The sequence below is a fragment of the Argopecten irradians genome, chromosome 1, assembly GCF_041381155.1.
Source record: "Argopecten irradians isolate NY chromosome 1, Ai_NY, whole genome shotgun sequence".
NCBI lineage: Eukaryota > Metazoa > Mollusca > Bivalvia > Pectinida > Pectinidae > Argopecten > Argopecten irradians.
This window is the reverse complement of record NC_091134.1, coordinates 50,104,535-50,124,566: the sequence shown is the minus strand read 5'-3', so window position 1 is coordinate 50,124,566 and position 20,032 is coordinate 50,104,535. Positions and strand designations below refer to the sequence as shown.

The window sequence follows — 20,032 nt, the reverse complement described above, 5'->3', positions numbered from 1 at the left end:
AATGGAGAGCACCTAAATTGTCATCTTACAACAAAGTTAGACAACAGAATTTGATATTTCACCCACAGAAACATAGAGTCTTTGAGTTTGATCAGTTGTAAGGCATTCAAATAATTATGACGCCCTTTTTTATGATAATTTTTAAAACAACATTATGAGTTTTCTTTTCACATAGATACTCAATTGGGTAACTTATTGATTACTGCAAACAGGTAACTGTTACTCAAATGGGTAACTGTAACCCATATGCAGGGTTGTGCCCAACCTGTTGAACAGCTCGGAGCTACAGTATGACAGCGACGTTAGGAAATGAAATTTTAAATATTTCAATATAGGAATCTGGCAAAATATAAAGCAAAATGAAACCCGTATTTCAATCGTGACTGAAAACCGTGATATAATTCCCATCTTACCTGGATCTAAGCGTTTTAGTTCTACCCAAATCTTCCTCACACCTGCGTCCGACATGTTGTTTACTAAACAGTGATAATTGACATCAGTTGTGCGTTTGACAGAATGTGAGAAAAATTTTATGGTAAAAATAGCTAATGGAAATGGAAGACATACAATTTTCGCTAATTTGAAGTTGATTATTACAGAATAAATGCTAAATAAAATAAGAAAAATATCTCTTAAACATGTTATCGACAATGAAAGTATAATTTAAGAAAACATGCGCTTCCCAAATCAAGCGTTTCGGTAACTGTGTCAAATAAGTCCGGAATTTTACGATTTCGTATTTTAGACACAACCTGATCATGATAGTTGGCGGGAACAAAGCACATTGTTTAGGTAAACACAAAACGTCTGAAGAAGCGCGTTCTAAAACTTATTTGCAAAGAAATGATAAAGTAGAGTATCATTGAAGCATGGTACAGTTGAACTAATTACATATGTTATTTGTAAAGCAACTACGTTTTAAACATTTGTGTATTGACCAAGTGTTTTAGTTTGCAAGCATTTGAAAAAGTAGGGATGGTAAAATCCCTCGTTTGATTAAGTCTTTGATAGCAGTGTTAGATTTAGCAAAATACACCAGTTAAACATAAATACTATACACATAGAACGAAATCTTTATATAAACAGCTGATAGAAGATAATTCAGCTGCCAAACTAGGATTTAATCCCGAATCTAATGTTACTTTGTACTGCAATGCTCTTTTCAAAAGGGGAATATTGTCACAATATTGCTTTCTGTACCTAATTAATAAACTTTTACATACATATAAATGAGAGTATATAAGCTATACTATGACTGACTTTTCCAAAGGTGATATCTTTTCCACTACAACAGTAGCTAGGGCATGACCTACTCGGTTCTCTATGGACTACAATTAGTATAGCTTATATATGCATGCATCAGTGCTCAATTAATTAAAGAGGAAACTATTTAAGTTTAAGTATACGGAAGCGTATTAGGCTCACATAGAAAATTATTTTTCAGGATAACGAAATTTAAATGTTTTATTTGGCGGCTGCCAAATAACTAAGTAGCGGCCGCCAAATAAAACATTTTCGTTATAATCCTGAAAAATAATTTCCTATGTGAGCCAAATACGCTTCCGTATAATAACACTATTTCTCCCTATATGATAAACATGAGTCTTGAGATATATACCGTTTAAAAAGTTATAAAGGAGGTATTTATATCTAGCTAGTAGCTATATATTTAAAATTAGTATAGTTATAGGGCATGCATGAAGGAGAATACACTGAGATTTTAATTTTTAACTTGCTTTATCTTGGATGGTATAACACTATGCTGCAGCCTTCTTGATTATTGTTGCCATGGCAGAAATATATTATATATTCAAGCTTCTTTTTTCTGATTGGGTTTATATATAATACGTTGCTAGAAGAATTCTTCCACGGCAGCTTCAGCTGTCTTTAAGTGTATTTGTTGTCTAAATAATGTAATTGCATATAGATGTCTGTCAAAGCCAATCCTTCTTGATGAATTGATATTTTTACGCTTCTTTTAAATATGACCTATATATAGCTGAATAATATTGTTTTCTTTATTATTGCAGCATACCACATACATATGGTGATAAACAACACGATACCAACCTTATCATGTTTAAAAACTTATTCTCAGCTTTGAGCAGCAAAGTTTTTGGTAAGTGCATGTGTTAATTTGTAAATGATCATGTTGATGCTTACCTTATAGCTATGGAAAATTGATACTTTGAGAGGAACTCGTGGCACTAGTGACCTGCAATCATAAACATGTGGCATGACTATGCAAATTGACAGTGCAATGATTGCCAGTATGTTTTAAAATTGAAAAAAAAATCTGCAGCTTTGTAAATCTTTATATGATAAAACAAAAACAAAACAAAAAAAAACCCACCAGTATTTGATTTTCTTGTACAGGCAATGCCCAAGATGGGAATCCTACATCCACACAACCGTCTACTGACGATAATGGCCAGAAAAAACAGCCAGAATTCAAAGCTTCACAAGGTATAATACAAATATCAAACAGCTAACTGTGTTACCATACAAGGCAACAAGTGACATTTCTTTTCTATCAGCAACAAATGGTCCTTACACTCCTGTGTTGCTATGGAAATGATTTAAGCTTTAGAACATGAAGAAATTGTTGACATATTTTAAAAACTGTTGTTATATTAATTGTAAGATTGGAAAAGTACATTTTAACAGGCCTATAAAGTGGAAGAATCTTTCTCTGTCTTCGTTTTTAACTACTTCCAAAAATTTAATACAGAGAACACATTTGACATACTGGTTTACTTCGTGATAGAAACAGGAGATATCCCCAGAGTTAAGTATCAAGAAGCAGGAGTACAATTATAGGTGGACCGAGGGGTTAAGTTGGACTTACTTTATCCAGAAAATAGAATTTTGTCATATTTCATGTCATTCTTGCAGTTAATGAATTCACAGTATTTGGATTCTAATAATTTAAACAAATAATGACAAATTTTATTTTTGCCAAATGGTACACGCCCATAACATAATAGTCCTACAATTTTGTATTGTCATTTATTTTTGAAAAGGTTGTAGGTACTGTTCATGTATTGTTCATTAAGGTAAATATTTTACTGTCTGTATAGTAAATTTACATATTTTATAGGTATAATAATATTTTAAGAAATTTCACCAATCATATTTTCTACATAAAGTTAGTATACCGGGTAGTTATTCAGTGTACAAATTCCTCACTGCGCAAACTTGTTCAAAATCAGTTCTGCAATAAAATTTGATTGTAAAAAATAGTGTTTGCAGTATATTACATTCTTTAAATTCTGTTTTTTGTTAAAAGTATATTTCTGTCTTTACAGGTAGTATCCAGAAAGGAAGTCCTCTGAATTGCTCATCTTCTGTGGATGTGAAAAATACGACTAAGTCAAAATCATTAAGTACTAGTCGAGTTAGAAAAGGTAACTTTATACAGGGGTTTCCAGATCCCCAAACTTTGTGGGTAAAGTACAATTTACCTTTGATTAGTCCCACCATACAGTGATCATAACTTCATCATTTGACATGATTTTTGTGACATCATAATCACCGGAAGGTCTAGGGTACTGATATTTGGCTTGTAGCATGCTGGGATGAAGTTCTACCAAGTTTGTTCACATGAATGACCTTGACCTTCATTCAAGGTCACATGGGTCAAATAAGCTAAAATATTTAAATAACTTGTTCTCAAGAACCAAAAGGCCCAGGGTACTCATATTGGGCTTGTTGCATGCTGGGATGAAGGGCTACAAAGTTTGTTCAAATGAATGACCTTGACCTTTATTCAAGGTCACTTGTCAAATAGGTTAAATCTTTAAACGACTTCTTCTCAATGACCAAAAGCCCCAGGGTACTTATATTGGGCTTGTGGCATACTGGGATGAAGGACTGCCATATATGTCATCCAATGTCACAGGGGCTAAATAAATAGGCTAAAATTTTCACAACTTCTTGTAAATAGTTAAGAGGCCTAGAGACTGGATATTGGATTTGTAGCATGGTGGGGATTAAGGAACCTTTATTTATATTCTAATATATCAGAACCCAAACTTCTTGTATTAAAAGACTTTTGTATTGGTTTAATTGTTTGCCACTACTATATTCTTTGAAGTGTTGTATTGTGTCAATAGTCAAACGACCGTTAAGACGGATAGGCCTCTTGTTTATCATTAAGGTATGTGTATATGAACAATCTACGCCAAACTACTGTGAATCTATGTGCAATTCAAAATTATAATATATGATTTTTGAGGAAAATTCAGGTTGACAATTAAAAATTTCATCAAATGATGATTACTTGAATTTTTCTGTCTTTATAGGTAGTGCTAAGGATGAGGATTGTTCGCAAACTTGTTCCTCTCCTGATGATGGAAAGAACATGGTTTCAACACAGGCACCAGGTAATACACAAGTTTAAATATAATAATTCCTTATTGTTAGATTGTGTGTTGGAAGTCCATTCACATATCTATCGTGGCAACTCTCTTGTCTGAATAGTTCAGAACTGTCCAATCTGACTAGTTCAGTCAAATAACTACTCAAAACCAAGAAGCTAAATACGGTACCTGATATTGGATCTTTAAAATACTGTGATGGGAGCTACCAAGTTTGTTTCAATTGACTAGCTATGAACTTTATCTGTTTGTAATAAGATATCTGTCTTTTGCAGAGAAAGATAGTTCAAAACCAGCTAGCTCCTCTTCTGATGGTTTACAAATCAAAACCCAGTCACAAGATGTTACTAAAGGTAGTAAAATGATTATGGATCATTCTATTGTTGTAAAATGCCATAAAAATATTTTTGTCCCTACAACAAAGACCTCAAAAATATTATGTTTGTTGTTGTTAATCTTCGGCAAATGAGATTATGTGTTGGGTCATTATATTTACAGGAGGTTCCCAGACAGGGAGTCCCACTGATGGAGGCAGTACATGTCCAGTACAGTCACAAGTAGTCACTAAAGGTGAAAAAAGAAATGGTAAAATTGATGTCTTTATTGCAATGAAGTTCAACATTGGTATCCCCCCAGTTTCTCACAGCAAACCTGTCTACATTGACAAAAATCAATAACATGCTAAAGAAACATTTCATATCCATTGTAAAATTTAAACCCTTATTAACTGATGCTGTTATCATTAAATTTAACAAACAACTGTACCATACTTTTGATCTCCCAAGTCCTCATAAACAGATATAATGGTTTGGTAGTGAGGCCTAAGATTATTTCTATGGTTTGTAGGGAAAAAAGGCTACAAAATTATATCAAATAGATGTCTTTGGTTATATAAGGTCAATAGTGTATCTACTGAAATACTTTAGGTTTTTTAGGAAAACATGGAATGTGTTAAACCTGTCTATAAAGTCTTGAAGGTTGGTTTTGAAACAGGTACTCTATTATATAGGCTCAAACAGTTTTTATAAATGTATACTAAAACTTTTGTCAATGTAGGTAGTACTCAAACAGGCAATCTAAAGACATGCCCCGTTCGAGGTCACCTCAGCATGACCTCTGGCCTAGAATTGGAACATCTCGGGACGTACTATTATCCGTTTACACTTCCGAATGAATCAACCCACACCGAAGATTCCGTAGGCGACACGCTGATTGGCTAACCATAGGGGTCATGCTGAGGTGACCCCGAACAGGGCATCGTTAGATTTTGTATTGGAGCGTAACGTAGAGTATCGTAGTGGAGCGGAATTACAAGTCTAATTTTAATTAGATTGTCAAACAGAAAGCTCATATAATCCTTATTATAAGTAGGCCAAGAAAAAGTTTGGTCAAGTGACTCTATACTTTTCCGAATCTTTTCAATGAATCTTATTAATTTGCCAAATTATATTTTTCAGAAAAAGGGAGTGAAGCAGCTGAAGAATCTGTGGTGAAAAGTAAAGCTGACGACGAGGATTCATTTGTCATTGTAGATAGTGCTCAAACAAGAAGCCCAAAGAAACCTGTGGTAGATAGTGCTCAAACAAGAAGCCCAAAGAAACCTGTGGTAGATAGTGCTCAAACAGGAAGCCCAAAGAAACCTATGGTAGATAGTGCTCAAACAGAAAGCCCAAAGAAACCTGTGGTAGATAGTGCTCAAACAGAAAGCCCAAAGAAACCTGTGGTAGATAGTGCTCAAATAGGAAGCCCAAAGAAACCTGTGGTAGATGGTGCTCAAACAAGAAGCCCAAAGAAACCTGTGGTAGATAGTGCTCAAACAGGAAGCCCAAAGAAACCTGTGGTAGATAGTGCTCAAACAGGAAGCCCAAAGAAACCTGTTGTAGATGGTGCTCAAACAAGAAGCCTAAAGAAACATGTGGTAGATAGTGCTCAAACAGGAAGCCCAAAGAAACCTGTGGTAGATAGTGCTCAAACAGAAAGCCCAAAGAAACCTGTGGTAGATAGTGCTCAAATAGGACATACAAAGAAACCTGTGGTAGATAATGCTCAAACAGAAAGCCCAAAGAAACCTGTGGTAGATAGTGCTCAAACAGGAAGCCCAAAGAAACCTGTGGTAGATCGTGCTCAAACAGGAAGCCCAAAGAAACCTATGGTAGATAGTGCTCAAACAGGAAGCCCAAAGAAACCTGTGGTAGATAGTGCTCAAACAGGAAGCCCAAAGAAACTTGTGGTAGATCATGCTCAAACAGGACATACAAAGAAACCTATGGTAGATAGTGCTCAAACAGGAAGCCCAAAGAAACCCGTTGTAGATAGTGCTCAAACAGGACATACAAAGAAACCTGTGGTAGATAGTGCTCAAACAGGACATACAAAGAAACCTGTGGTAGATAGTGCTCAAACAGGACGTACAAAGAGACCTAGGCCCTCTTCAGGTGGACAGAAGGCATGCAAAGGACAGTCACCAAAAGCTACCCCTGGTAAGAATAGCATGACAATACAGATTTCTATCAGAATACTCCCTATTGTCTAACTATTAGTTTTAAACAGGAATATAATCCTAAGTTGGCCATGATAAAGTTTGGGCAAGTGACCTGATACTTTTCAGAATCTTTCAATGCTGAATTGTATTTTTCAGAAAAAAGAAGTGAAACAGCTGGAGATGCTGGAGATTCTGTGGTCAAAAGTAAAGTGCCTTTAGATGAGGATTCGTTTTCCAACATGCTGGTTTCGTCTGTTTTGGAGGAAATTGTTGGTCAGATGTCTGAGGTCTCAGTAAAAGACATCATGAGTGAGACCAAGGCAGAGAATGCAAACCAAAACAGTAGCAATAATGGTAATTTGTTTGTTTAATGGGCTATTTATTAATTCCAACTTTATATTTGAACATAGCTATTTATTGTTCATAGAATTGAGAGATGCATCTTGATCAAGTGGTTGGAAGCTGAGTTTGTAACCATGTGGGAAATAGTCAAGTACTTTTCAAGGGGTTATATAGCTACAAATAAACTAGCATCTTTGATATCTCAGGGGTTACTATCATACCCACGCCTGAACTACGTCATAGCGAAACTAAAGGGGAAAAATAGGGACCAGTCACAAGTGTGAGATGTCCAACTTCAAAGCTATACAGTGTTCCGTTAATCAGATCTTTTTAATACAACGCGTGTAGCGTTAGTATTATTGCTATCTGGTATACTATTGATTTGTAGGAATTGCCCTACAATGACATCTAGTCAGTAGTGGTGACCTCTTGAACCATTATATTCATAAACTTTCATTCATAAATTCTCTTCATTGAATAATATTCCTTTGGACCACTTAGTAGTCATGGGAAGACGACCTACTGATTGGTAGAATACACAGAGTGTGTATAGAATATACAGCACCATCTAGGTCAGCAGTACCTTGTGGTATACCAGTGCTCCCCGACTGTTGCCTGCTGGTGACTCTTCTGTCTGACTTACATAATCTCTGTTAATGATAATTCAAATCGGACTTACTATCTAAGGCTTATAGGCCTAAGAGTTCTAAAGTAAACTAATCAGATGTTCTTTTAGTGTACCTATAATATATTTTTTTTAAATAATTGTTAAAAACAGATCTGAGGTAAAGGCAATATAAGGCCAAAAAAAATTAATTGTTAGTTTCTCAGGCCACTTTTTTAAAAAGTCAGTGCGGGCGGCGGGAGTATTTTTTTTTTTTTTATTTCTCTGAAAACAAATGCGACAGATAACATTTTTTTTTTTTTCTCATTTGAAGGACATGAAAATCAATGAAAACACGTGTAGAAAATGTAAATTCTTACTCAGTCTTTAAGAACAGCTTTTAAATATCTCAATCGTCACTATATCCAAAGAAAACCAGTTGAAAATACATAATCCTGGGAGGAAACATTCCATTTTGAGCAAATGCTGACATCGGCAGCCATTTTTTACCGGAAATGAAAGGTGCATACTAAAATTGGAGCCAATTTCCGGGTGCGTTTTCGAATGGAAATTTCGGGCGAGTTCGAATGGAAATTTGGAGTGCGTTCGATGCGGCGGTCTCGATTTTAATTTTTAAGTTATGGCGCATAAAAACGTTGGTGCGGGGGCCGGGGTAAATGTCGATGCGGCGGGGCCTGAGAAACTAAGAATTAATTTTGTTTGGCCTAACTTATAAGGCTGCCCTCATGTCTGCATGGTTTTACCAAAATAAATGGAACATCAGAAACAAGAGTATAGGATAAAAACTCATTTTTAATGAAGGCTTTTGTTTTCTTTGTAATTTTAAAATCCTTATTTCATGTAGGAACTTTAATTAAGAAAAATGTCAAACAAAACACATGTATTTTCTGTGATCAGTTTAATGTTCTTGAAATAATTGATATCAAAAGTCTTTACAATATGGTTTATATGTTTTGATTTTGGAACTTCATTTTATTTCATTCTATTTTTCTGTTTCTTCTGTGATGTATTTAGTCTACTTTGATTACTTTGATTGATGTTCATCAAAGGACTAAACTACCTTTATTGGCTGTTATTACACTCGAAGAATTCAATTTTGTAATGACAAAATCCAGGGGTGGATATATAGATGGTGACAGTAACCCCTAGAATATGAAGTATGATAAACCTAGTCTCTCTAACATTGCCACAACACACTTTTACAATCACCACAAATACTTTAGACCTAAAGTTGTAGCTGTCATTCATGAAAAAAGCAACACAATTTCACTGTTATTTACATACCATATGTAACTAATGTGACTCCAGCTATTGTAAGGCTGACCCAACAAATAGCTCAAAGAACTTATATCATTGCAGGTCAAGATCATTCCTACAAACCACAAGATGATAATTGGAGAGTCAGAAAACATCAAGAAAGACGGCAGGACAACAGTTGGAGAGCTAGAGGTCAGAATGATCGGTCACAGGATGACAACTGGAGAGCGAAAGGACCAAACAGACAAAGGGAAGAATATAGCAGGGAGAAACCGCAGCGAGGGAAAAAGGGAAAAAGACAACAGGGTCACAAGCAAGGATTCAATGATGGGCAGCCTCTCTCAGGGGAGGGAGATGGAGAGACGAATGAGGATAAACAGCATTTGCCTCCAATAGACCCTAATCTAGAAAAGGAAGATTTCATGGCCTATTGTAAAATATGTACAGAGCGAGAAAAACTGATCTTTGCCAAGAAGCTGATCTATAGACTGGGTTACCTGAAAGATGTGCCACAGGATAATATCAAACAGGTCATTATCGGACAGTACAAAATAGCTGCAAAACGCTTGGTAAGTATTTGTCTGGGTATCTTGGTTGTCAATGACTTGTTTCGATGCATCATTCTTGGACAATACAAAAAAGCTGCTAACATTAAAGGGACATTTCAGTCTAAGAGAACATTCAAATTTGCACATATATCGTAAATAAACTAGTTTAATGGAAATAAGATAAGTTGATTTACTGTGATATGCCAAAAAACTCCATAGTGGTGAAATTTGTGTGAAGTGTTCAAACTCACTAGCTGTCCATGATTATACACTGTGTATGGTGAACCCTGGCCCTTGCTTGTGGATTAATGCAACTTTCTTCTTTTTTTAGCCCACCATCATCAGATGGTGGGCTCTTCAAATCGCATTTTGTCCGTAGTCAGTGGTCTGTCCTTCCGTCCGTCCGTCCGTCAGTCCGTTAACAATTCTTGTTATCGCTATTTCTCAGAAAGTACTGAAGGGATCTTTCTCAAATTTCATATGTAGATTACCCTAGAACTCTAGTTGTGCATATTGCATTTTGGGACTGATTGGTTATCAAGATGGCCCTAGTTGCGCGTATTGCATTTTGGGACTGATCGGTCAACAAGATGGCCGCCAGACCGCCATCTTGAATTTTAGTAGTTGAAGTTTGTTACAGCTATTTATAAGAAAGTACTTCAGTAGAGAAAAGTAGAGAAAAGATCCATATGTCAATTGTCAGACATAGATCAATCTTAGGTGGGCGCCAAGATCCCTCTAGGATCTCTTGTTTTTTTTTATAATTTTTCATTTCTTTGTCAAACTATATATCATTAATCAATTTTATGAAATATGAATATAGTTATCTTCCATGCACATCTTTCACTCTGCCATTCTTTCATTCATCAGTATAATTACATTGTTTGGGTTTTTTGATAGGGAGGAGGGAGAGAAAGTATAAAATAAAGAACAAAGAATTGGGAAGGAAAGAGGGGATAATGGGATGAACTAAAAAGGAGAGATTGTGAAGAATAAGAATTAAATGTAGATATATTCTTATATGAAAAATAATGAATAAACCAATGAAAGCATGAATAAAAAGAAAATTAAGAAAGTAAAAGAAAGAAAGAGGGAGAAAAAATGGAGGCATGAAGTTAGATAGACATTTTATTTTTGATAGTGACAATTGAATTAAAAATTACTGCTCAACATTCCGATCAAAAGCAAGTATGACACATGTATGTATGACAACAAATAAATATATATTCTATTTTAATAAAAAAATATGTGCAACTGTCGGGGATTTATAAGTTCTACTAGCTTTATCCATTTAAAAGTAATGCAACTTTTAAATTTATCTGGAACTACTCAAATTACTCTTACAGCAGTGTGTTTACCTTATAAGTGCGTGGTCTGTCTAAAAACCTATTTCATCAACTCCTCAGTGGTTATATGTATTGCATTCGTTTAACTTTTGTGACTTCGGCTTGGATGTGGGTAAATTATACATATTGTACATGCTTAATAGTATTGTTATACAATGTGGAATTTCAATGGTATCAATTAAAATACTTAACAATGACACAGAATTTGTCAATATTTTATGTTACATGTTTCATAAGGAATGAAGATCAATATTTATGCCATATTTTGCCTCATTGTGATGTAACAGAGTTAGCCTCACTTAATTGTCCCTTTAAATTACATAATAACCTACAGCAGATAGTAAATGTTTGAAAAAAAGAGATGACATGTGATGTGCAAAATGTCATAACTTAAACAGTATGAAATATCTGAGACTACACAGAAATATCATTCTCTGACAGCATTAAGTAACTACATTACTATGACTTATGACTATTTCTACAGTGTGGGGGTTGTAATTGTAATGTTATGACTCCCCCCTCCCCCCCTCCCCCCCCCCCCATTTAAATTGATTTTCTGTCATTTCTATGCAATTATTGCAACAATTTACTGATGTATAAGTGTTAACAAGATTTGATTCTATGAGGAGCTTGCCAAGTACAATGTGCTACTTTTGTGGATGTTATTAGCAGTTATTGTCTCTTATTGAATGAAAGCTATTAGGATCTTGGTATTCAATTTTGATGGAATTATGGTCTTTTAAATAAGTAAATAAATATAGTCACCTTCAATAAGACTTTGCAGTTTATTTGTACTATCAAATTTGTGAAAGAAAATGAAGGGATGTGAATACTTTCTATGTTTCATATATTTCAGGTGCATGGCTGGGTAGATGATGCTCGTTACTATGCTGAAGTTATGATGTCACAAGAATGGATTGATGAGTGAGATTGATTACATATTTTTGGGATTTTTACATTCATGTTAGCATGGATGATGGTTTTCAGTTTTAACAATGATTTCAGTTTTTCTTTTTAAGTTAACATTATAAATTTTAATGATTTTGTGAACAATTTGAGATTAGTGTGATATTGAATTAAAAATGGCTTTGTTGATTAGAATAGTTGACCATATTTTCAGAGTGAAGCAGACAATTTTGTCAAGTTTAGATGTCATAATTATCTGCTACTTGTTTTTCTTATCTTACAGAAACCTCCTCTACCTGAATCAAAGACACAACAAGAAGTCCTCTAATAAAAGGTAAGATATTGCAATATAAATATACATATTTGCTTAGATATAATTTGAATGCTTAAATAAAGCAAGAAAAGCAAGTGATTTGAATACCTACTAAATATTTTAAGTGTAAAAAATCAGATAGTTGATAGCAAACCCCCTAATGAGGGATGTAGGGGGCGGGCCTGGAATCGGTATTATATGGCATATTGACAAATTATATCAATATCCTGGCATACAACTTGCTTTCGGAAACTTTCAAAGAGAATGTAGTGAGCGTAAATTTTAAAATAAAAGAGTTTTAATTCTAACCTTCTTCAATAGAATGATACATTTCAGATAAATTAGTGCTGCTGTATATATAGTCCTGAGTTATTGATTAGATATGTCATTTCCATTTGCTAACACAGTAAAGGTTAGTTGAGGAAAATTTTATTTCTGTAATGGAGTTTTGAATGCAACTTGATTGAATCTGTCTGCAGGACTAAGCACAAGTACATGGAGAATGAGGATTCGTTTGCAAGGAAGACCGGAGGCATGTGTCAGGATGTACGACTGTTAACCAATCCTAACCTGACCGTGGTTCGGGTGAATATGAAGTCTAGTGGCGCTGTAGAGAAAATCAATGGAGAGCCTGATAATGGAAACAACAGAAAAACCGCATATCCAGAGAAAACAAAGGATCAGGAGGTCAAAAAGGAGGGCTGTCCTGTGTCTGAAAATAATGATAAGGATAAAAATACTGCTGGAAAATTGCCGACAGACGAAAGGGAAGATATATTTGAAGACTGCATTGATGATTCTGTAAAAGATGTTAATGAATATAAATCTGAAAGTATAGAAACATCAGATAAAATAAGCTCAGGTAAAACTCATGCAGTGGATGAGAAACCTGTAGAAGAGCTTGTGATGAAAGAAAATGAATCTGTCCGAGAAGAGGAAAATGGTAAAGAAGCTGTGCAGGCAGGGTATGAAGAAGAAATTGTAAGTGTAGAGGAAAAACAAGAAGAAACTTTTAAGACAGAGAAAGAATCCATGGGGACAGAAGAAAAAAGGGAAGAACATTTGAAGACAGAAGAAATTAATGAAAAACCTGTAAATACAGGGGAAAAGAACAAAGAACCTTTGAATGCAGAGGAAAAGACTAAAGAACCTTTGAATGCAGATGAAAATAGGGAAGAATCTTTGAATCAAGAGGAAAATAGGAAAGGATCGATAAATTCAGAGGAAAAGAGGGAAGATTCTGAAAGAAAGCCTGTAGAACATGGCCAAGTGACAGACGTTGTGACACTACTAGAGAAGTGTGTGATCACAAATGAAGATGATGCCAAGGGGGACCAATATGTAGAGGACAACAATGCTTTAACTGAGAACGGTGATTACAATAAGTTGGTAAAAGAAACCGATGATTTGGTAACTTTCAATGATTCATTCACAGACCCAGCTATTATCATGATGGTGAAATCCTCTAATGATTCTGACGTCATACCAGATCAGCCTTCTTACGGTGTTGAAATGCCAGCGAATGGTCCTAACTGTGATGTGCTGTCTGGATTGTTTAAAATGGAGGAGGATCCCAGGAATTTGATAGAGGCAATCATGCGTTCTGATTCGCCGACGGAAGTCTCTGTAACAGGAAACCACACACCATCAGTGATGATGTCACACGATGATCCGCCGATGGTGATGGAAAATGATAGTCAACTTATTGATTACCTCCTCGATGTTGCTGAGGAACCAAAGAATCCAACTCTTTTTCCTGAAATACCATGTAATGTAGAGAACCCATCTGATAGTCTCGCTGAACTTAATGGTATTGAAGATTTCATCACAGATATGGTAACAAGTAAGATTTGCAACATCGATGCCGTCACAGACCTTAATACCGCCGAGCTTGGTGATGGAGGATTTGGTGAAGAGGTTGTGAATCTGGACCTTGTAAAGGACGAGAGTGTTATGAAGCTGATTGAGCAGTGTCAAACTGAAGACCAGGCTGATGTGGAAAGCTGTGATGGGGCAGGTGAGGCGCCTGCTTTACCCGAGGAGGATTTAAAGGAAAGTATTCAGCACTATAGCAATTCTGCTGAGTCAGAAATGGTTTATAACCTGCTTCAAGATCAGCCAATCATACAACAAGACAATGCAGAGTCGGGGAAAGATTGCATGAATTTGTTGTCAGAGAATTTAGCTGCAAATGGAAATGAGTACACACAGGATCCTAAAGTGTTTTGTCAGGATTTGGATGTGCAGCTACAAGTTGAGTTGGTGGAATCGCGAGCTTGTGATGAGCCATACTCTCCAACTCAGAAATGTATAGAGACCTACACACCAGTGAAATGTGTGTCTGAACCTGTCACACTTCCAGAACCATTCTCACCAAGTCCAGATACACTTACAGAACCATTTTAAGTCCAGACAAATAGACTTTGTACTGTGAGTCAGCCTATTTATTTACCCTGACAGAGTAGATCACTGGTACTAGATAATAAGTCATTTATTAGATTGTAGTCTGTCAAATCCTGATTTAATTTACCGATGAAGAATCTAATCAGCATATACAAACTGTTTTGATATTCCATCAACACATAACCTGTCTGATAATCTAGTGACTTTCTTCCCCCATGTAATGTTTTTGCATCAGTCACTGATGTATATGAGCTTGATCATTTTCTATTGGCCGAGTCTGCCAGGAAATCCATTGTGACGTCTTGTTACTTACAATGGCTGGACATCTGGATTTGATAATGCACGACAAAAACACTACCTACATTTAAATTTTCGCAATCCATTTTGACTTTCAAATTAAGAATGTAGGTTCTTGTAATTTTGTTGATGAAAAAAGACATTCTAAATCTGAATAAATTCAATCTGAATAGGACATTCTATGAAACAAGTTTTGGAATTTTGATTATTGCTTGACAAGGCTTGCAAAAATAAAAATTTCTTAGACTTGTGTCATAAAATCCCATATGAGATAAATATTCATTTAAGATTCTACACGTATGTGTTTAAATTTCATACTTCACTTAATAATAATGTTTTTTACAAGATTTATTTTGCAGTAAGCATTGGTGCTATAGATAATTATGAAATAAACTTCTGAGTTGTGCAGAAGAATTTAAGGTATTACAGGCAGGAAGCTTTTAAAGATGCTCCACCGCTGACAAATGGTATTTTTTCACTATAAAAAACAGGAGCAGACGATTTAGTATTTTTATTCAGTTACAAAAGTTACTTATTTACACCATTACCACCATTGAAAAGTTTGAGCTTCTAATTTTACTTCAAGCTAAAAATATGAAAAATAATTAATTGCATCCCGAAAAAAATCCGTGACACTATATCTTATATGGAATGAAGTACTGATTGCGCATGCACCAAAGGCGAAATAAATTATTTTGAATTATTTTTTGTGTTAATTAGGCATATATATACACGATTATATACCGATTATTGTTCAAATGATTAACATCATTTATGCTCTGTCGGCGGTGGAGCATCTTTAAGTACTGCTACTCTGTCCAGATTTACCTACATAGCTACATAACCGTCTACATATTGCCCAATATGTCAGTTTGAAGATATCAAAGCAACATTGGTTATTAAAGTATAATGTAGTTGTCGATAAGTCCCACCATTTAGTGATAGTGATATCATATTTTGATGTGTATTTTATGACGTCACAATCACCAGAAGGTTGGATTAATTAATGGTAAATTGTATTTGATCCACGTAGGTTTGGTATCTTGAAAATCATGTATTCCCATCTAATGTATATATATCTGGATATATCACCATGTTGGCCTTATTATTTACACCGAAATAGATGCACAAAAGTCAAAGTATATTTGTTTATATTATGTTATATTTTGTTGTCATTTTGTTGTGAGATATTAGTGTTAAAAGCCTACTATACTCATTTTTCTTGTGTGTTGATAATCATTTTATTAGTTTTTGTCTGAATTTTTTGTTGGTGTTTGCTTTAACTATCACCAACTAAGGGTATAATACTACTATGGTGAAATGATTCCTCTTTATGCTTGGTAAATGTATGATAAATAATAACGTGGATGTTACTTTTGTGACTGATATTTTGCCAAATTAGAGCTGTATAATTTTCATTTTGTAAGATATACATATACATGTTTTAGCTAATAGGTATCGATAAATTGAAGAAAAATGTTGCTACTTTCTTAGCTGTAGAAGAAAAATTGAGGAATTGGCATGGTATTTTCATATATTAAAGTACTTTTTTATCCTAGTTATTTTGAACTAGAAAACTCCTGCTAAATTATTGATATGTTCATTTGTAAAAAAACCTGAAGAGGATAATGTGACTATTCCTAGTTTTGTTATGATCCTGCTGAGATTGTTGCCTTGGAAACTATTGTAATAAGGTCTTAATTATTGTCAACTGATGCTAAATGAAAAAGGTACTGTACTTATGACTTGATTTTTTTTCGTCATCAACATTCAGGTTGTATATACTGTATTTTCCTGTTGTATAAATTTGGAACATTCCTTATTCTAAGCTTCAGGAAACCCAATAACTTGAAACTGCCTATTAGAAAAGATATTATGAAGTGTCCATGGATCTGTTCTTTGTATCCATTTACAATTATGATCATTACATTTATATAAGGGTTGTATTTTGTTACCTTTATATCTTGTACTTTGTTGTTGTTTACTATTGTTAGCCTATGCCATGGGATGTCTGTCTGTTGTCTGTAAAGTGTTATCTTCTATAGACTGAAGGTACTAAAACCAGCCTACCCAACACAACCTACTGGGTATTCAATTAAATGATGTTTATCAATCCTATATACATATATTGTGGATCTTTATAGGTCACAGTTATTTGTTCAAACTCTTAAATAAGCAATTCTGATAAAGTTTAAAGTCATTTGTTCAAACACTCATTTAATACTGTTTAAGTGTAAAATTTGGAATTTTAGTGAATTTATGGTGAGCTATGCAGGCCCATTTGGTCTCTTGTATTGTTATCAGTATTAATTTTTTATGATTTGATTGTGTATTATAATTAAATTAACAAGTATCTACAAGTATTATTATATAGAAATGAATAATTTATTGTTGTATGTTATGTTCTTTTTTGGTAATGAGAGCATTTGATTCCTTAATTTAAATTTGACAATGTCATACAAAAAATGTATTTTGTTCATTTAAAAAAAGTTTTCCATGCATCACATGTGCTTAAGACTTCAAAATGGAAAGATTTTGTAGTATAATATGGGTTTTACGGTATAGCAGGTTATTTTTGTTGAACAAAATTGTCGCACTTGGACCAAAATTAAATTTTAAATAATCACATTTTCTCGATTTGGCTTCAAGGATATACATAAATATATCGTTCAACCATTTCTTAAAAATATTTCACTGATCAAAATTCCACTATCACATTGAAATATATCCCTGTGAAAATAAACTGCTATATAGTATTTTGTGAATACATAATGTCAAGTATACATAAAGTGTAATCAATTTACAATAATTTTTCAGGAGTTCTTTTCATATGGATTGTTAAAAACAATTGATCTCGCATTCATTTTCAGGAATTATGTAACCTTTGTTCTCTCATATACATGTATCTACATACAGAACTGTGTGCTGAAATTGATAAACACTGAAGTTTGAAAGATTAACTTCAGTAGAAATAATCAGATAATAACATACTTGTCTGAAGTTTTAGAAATTTTGTATGTAAAAGATTTACATTTTACTCATCAAGAGCTTCAAATTTGATATATGCAAGGTTTTGAGTTACTCTTTGGCAACACCGGATAATTATCAGACCATGGAGCCATTTGAATGTATGTTTGATTCCTCATTGTAAAAATAATCTTACAACTATGGTACTGCTGAACCTTGTTAACTCAAACTTCCATGGCTTTAAGATTTGTTTAATTTGAAGTATTTTCTTTGTCCTGACCATTTTCCACTTAATAAGTAAACCAAATAAGCTCAACTAGAATACTTGGATAACTTGTAGATTTAACTTTGAATTTACACTCTTCTTAGATGTGCCATTTGTTGCTATACAATAAGACTGTAGCTATATATCCACAGTGAACTTCTCTAAGCAAACCATGTATTTTTGAGAGGCCAGTGGATTTAGTCAATTATATACAATTTGTCTCAGCAATAAAAGAATGTATAGTGTGCAGCTTATTGATAGGTATACAAGTGATCTTGTTTAATCCATAATAGTAGCAGTGTAACAAAGTTCATATCAAAAGAAGGTCTAGATTTCACTTGGAAATTTCCATTCTGTTGCATTTTGGTACCTGGTATTGTACAGCTCACCATTATGGTTTAGCATTGGTACTAAGACTAGTAGGGAAGATGGCAATCGATTGGTCAGTCAGTTTGAGCATTTAGCTTGATTGGGAGATTCAACTAGTTGCAGTGAATTCCACATATATTGAAACATGAGCAAACCATCCTCTTAATGTTAGTGCTAAAGCTTATGCTTGTTAATATAAGCGATGGCATGCATATAACAAAACAAGGGAAATTCTTGAATTTTGTCTTTTTCTTATCATGTATAAACATTTTTTGTTATATCGAAAGTTTATAGTCATTCCAATTGAAATGCAAATCCTTGTTCTCATTTTGTTTCATAGAGGATCCGACAACATCCCATTAGGGGTCACCTTCTGATTGGGAGTTAGTACAGTGTGAATTTGTCTGGACGACAGATGGAGAATTTCTTGTAGATGTCATTGTCACAAAATCAATGTGATGGCAGGGTATTTGTTTGATCAGTAGTGGGTCTCAAAGGTGGTTTGACCAGTAGTCCTAGTGAGGCTATTCCCCTCATCAGCGTTCTGATTTTTGATGATGGCTTCTTTGAAGTTACCCGGAAAAAAAATAAATATATATCTATATATACATGTATATATCAAAGGGATTGAAAGTATTGTGTCCTCTTATTATGAAATGTCTTTTGTTGGTGTGTGAAAGAAGTTTAACATTTCCTATCATCAAAATAATGTGTTCTCGCTTGGCTCCTCTCAAGTTTTGATAAATGTATTTTATTTTAATACTTCACATTGATTAACATATCAAAGTTACATGGATTAGATAAGAGAAAAGAATCACATTTTTTTTTATAGCCTATATATCTTTATACAAGTAAACCTGATATACCTATTTATAAGCTGTATACATTCATTCTTTTAATATACATATATAATGTAATATGTATTTAATTTGTTTATTATTTGACCATTTTTTTTTCATTTTTGGATCTCCATCATTGTTATTTTTTCTACCTCGTTTCTTTTATTTTATAAGTACTTACGTATTCAAGTTATTCATACTTTTTCCTGTTAAATAAATAGGACGTTCTTTCAGGATTTTCTTTGAATTTTTATTTTAGTTTATGTAATGGAAACATGGATATTAATCCTTACGTCTTTATTAGTTTGGAAATCTTTAATGCAAGATGCACATACAGTGGACCTGCGATAATCCAGATATCTTACAATCTGAACAGAAGTGTCAGGTAGTGGATTTGATTATTGGCTAAAAGTAAACAATCCATCACTCTGGAAAATTATCAATTAAGATAATTTGGGCTTGTGGCACATGTGTTGGGATTATTGTGAGTCCTCTGTATATGAATGGTTAAAAAAGATTGCCATTCTTTTCAAATTATCCTGGATGTCTATACCTAAATGACTCCTTTATATTATGACAATTACAGCATATCTTTATTGTCCCAGTTCAAGGTGGTACATGTATAGAATTTCCTGTTCTATGTAAAACTTATTTTGGTATGATTTTTGGAACACAATTATGATGACCAAGTTTG

General features: G+C 34.1%; 2 protein-coding genes across 5 annotated transcripts in view; one reads left to right on the top strand and one right to left on the bottom strand.

The window, feature by feature from the left end:
* The window catches only part of LOC138331494 (uncharacterized), a 33,673-nt gene extending 33,127 nt beyond the window's left edge, over nt 1-546 (bottom strand). The window contains exon 1 of the mRNA XM_069279170.1: nt 414-546. Coding sequence (XP_069135271.1) covers nt 414-468 — 55 coding nt within the window. The 5' untranslated portion in view covers nt 469-546. The remainder of the gene's footprint in view (nt 1-413) is intronic.
* Nucleotides 547-719: 173 nt separating this feature from the next.
* LOC138331475 (enolase-phosphatase E1-like) lies at nt 720-19,951 on the top strand. 4 transcript variants are annotated; one of them, XM_069279141.1, is made up of 13 exons: nt 720-792; nt 2,031-2,119; nt 2,377-2,466; nt 3,309-3,407; nt 4,305-4,385; nt 4,655-4,732; nt 4,878-4,949; nt 5,837-6,859; nt 7,018-7,215; nt 9,188-9,654; nt 11,836-11,903; nt 12,169-12,219; nt 12,678-19,951. In XM_069279141.1, exons 2-13 carry the CDS (start codon nt 2,077-2,079, stop codon nt 14,602-14,604), a joined length of 4,197 nt encoding a protein of 1,398 aa, XP_069135242.1. In that variant the 5' UTR covers nt 720-792; nt 2,031-2,076; the 3' UTR covers nt 14,605-19,951. The 4 variants fall into 4 exon arrangements, with proteins under 4 accessions (XP_069135242.1, XP_069135233.1, XP_069135258.1 ...); XM_069279132.1 differs by having other exon boundaries at nt 4,878-4,964; XM_069279157.1 differs by lacking the exon at nt 4,655-4,732.
* The last annotated feature ends 81 nt before the right edge of the window (nt 19,952-20,032 follow it).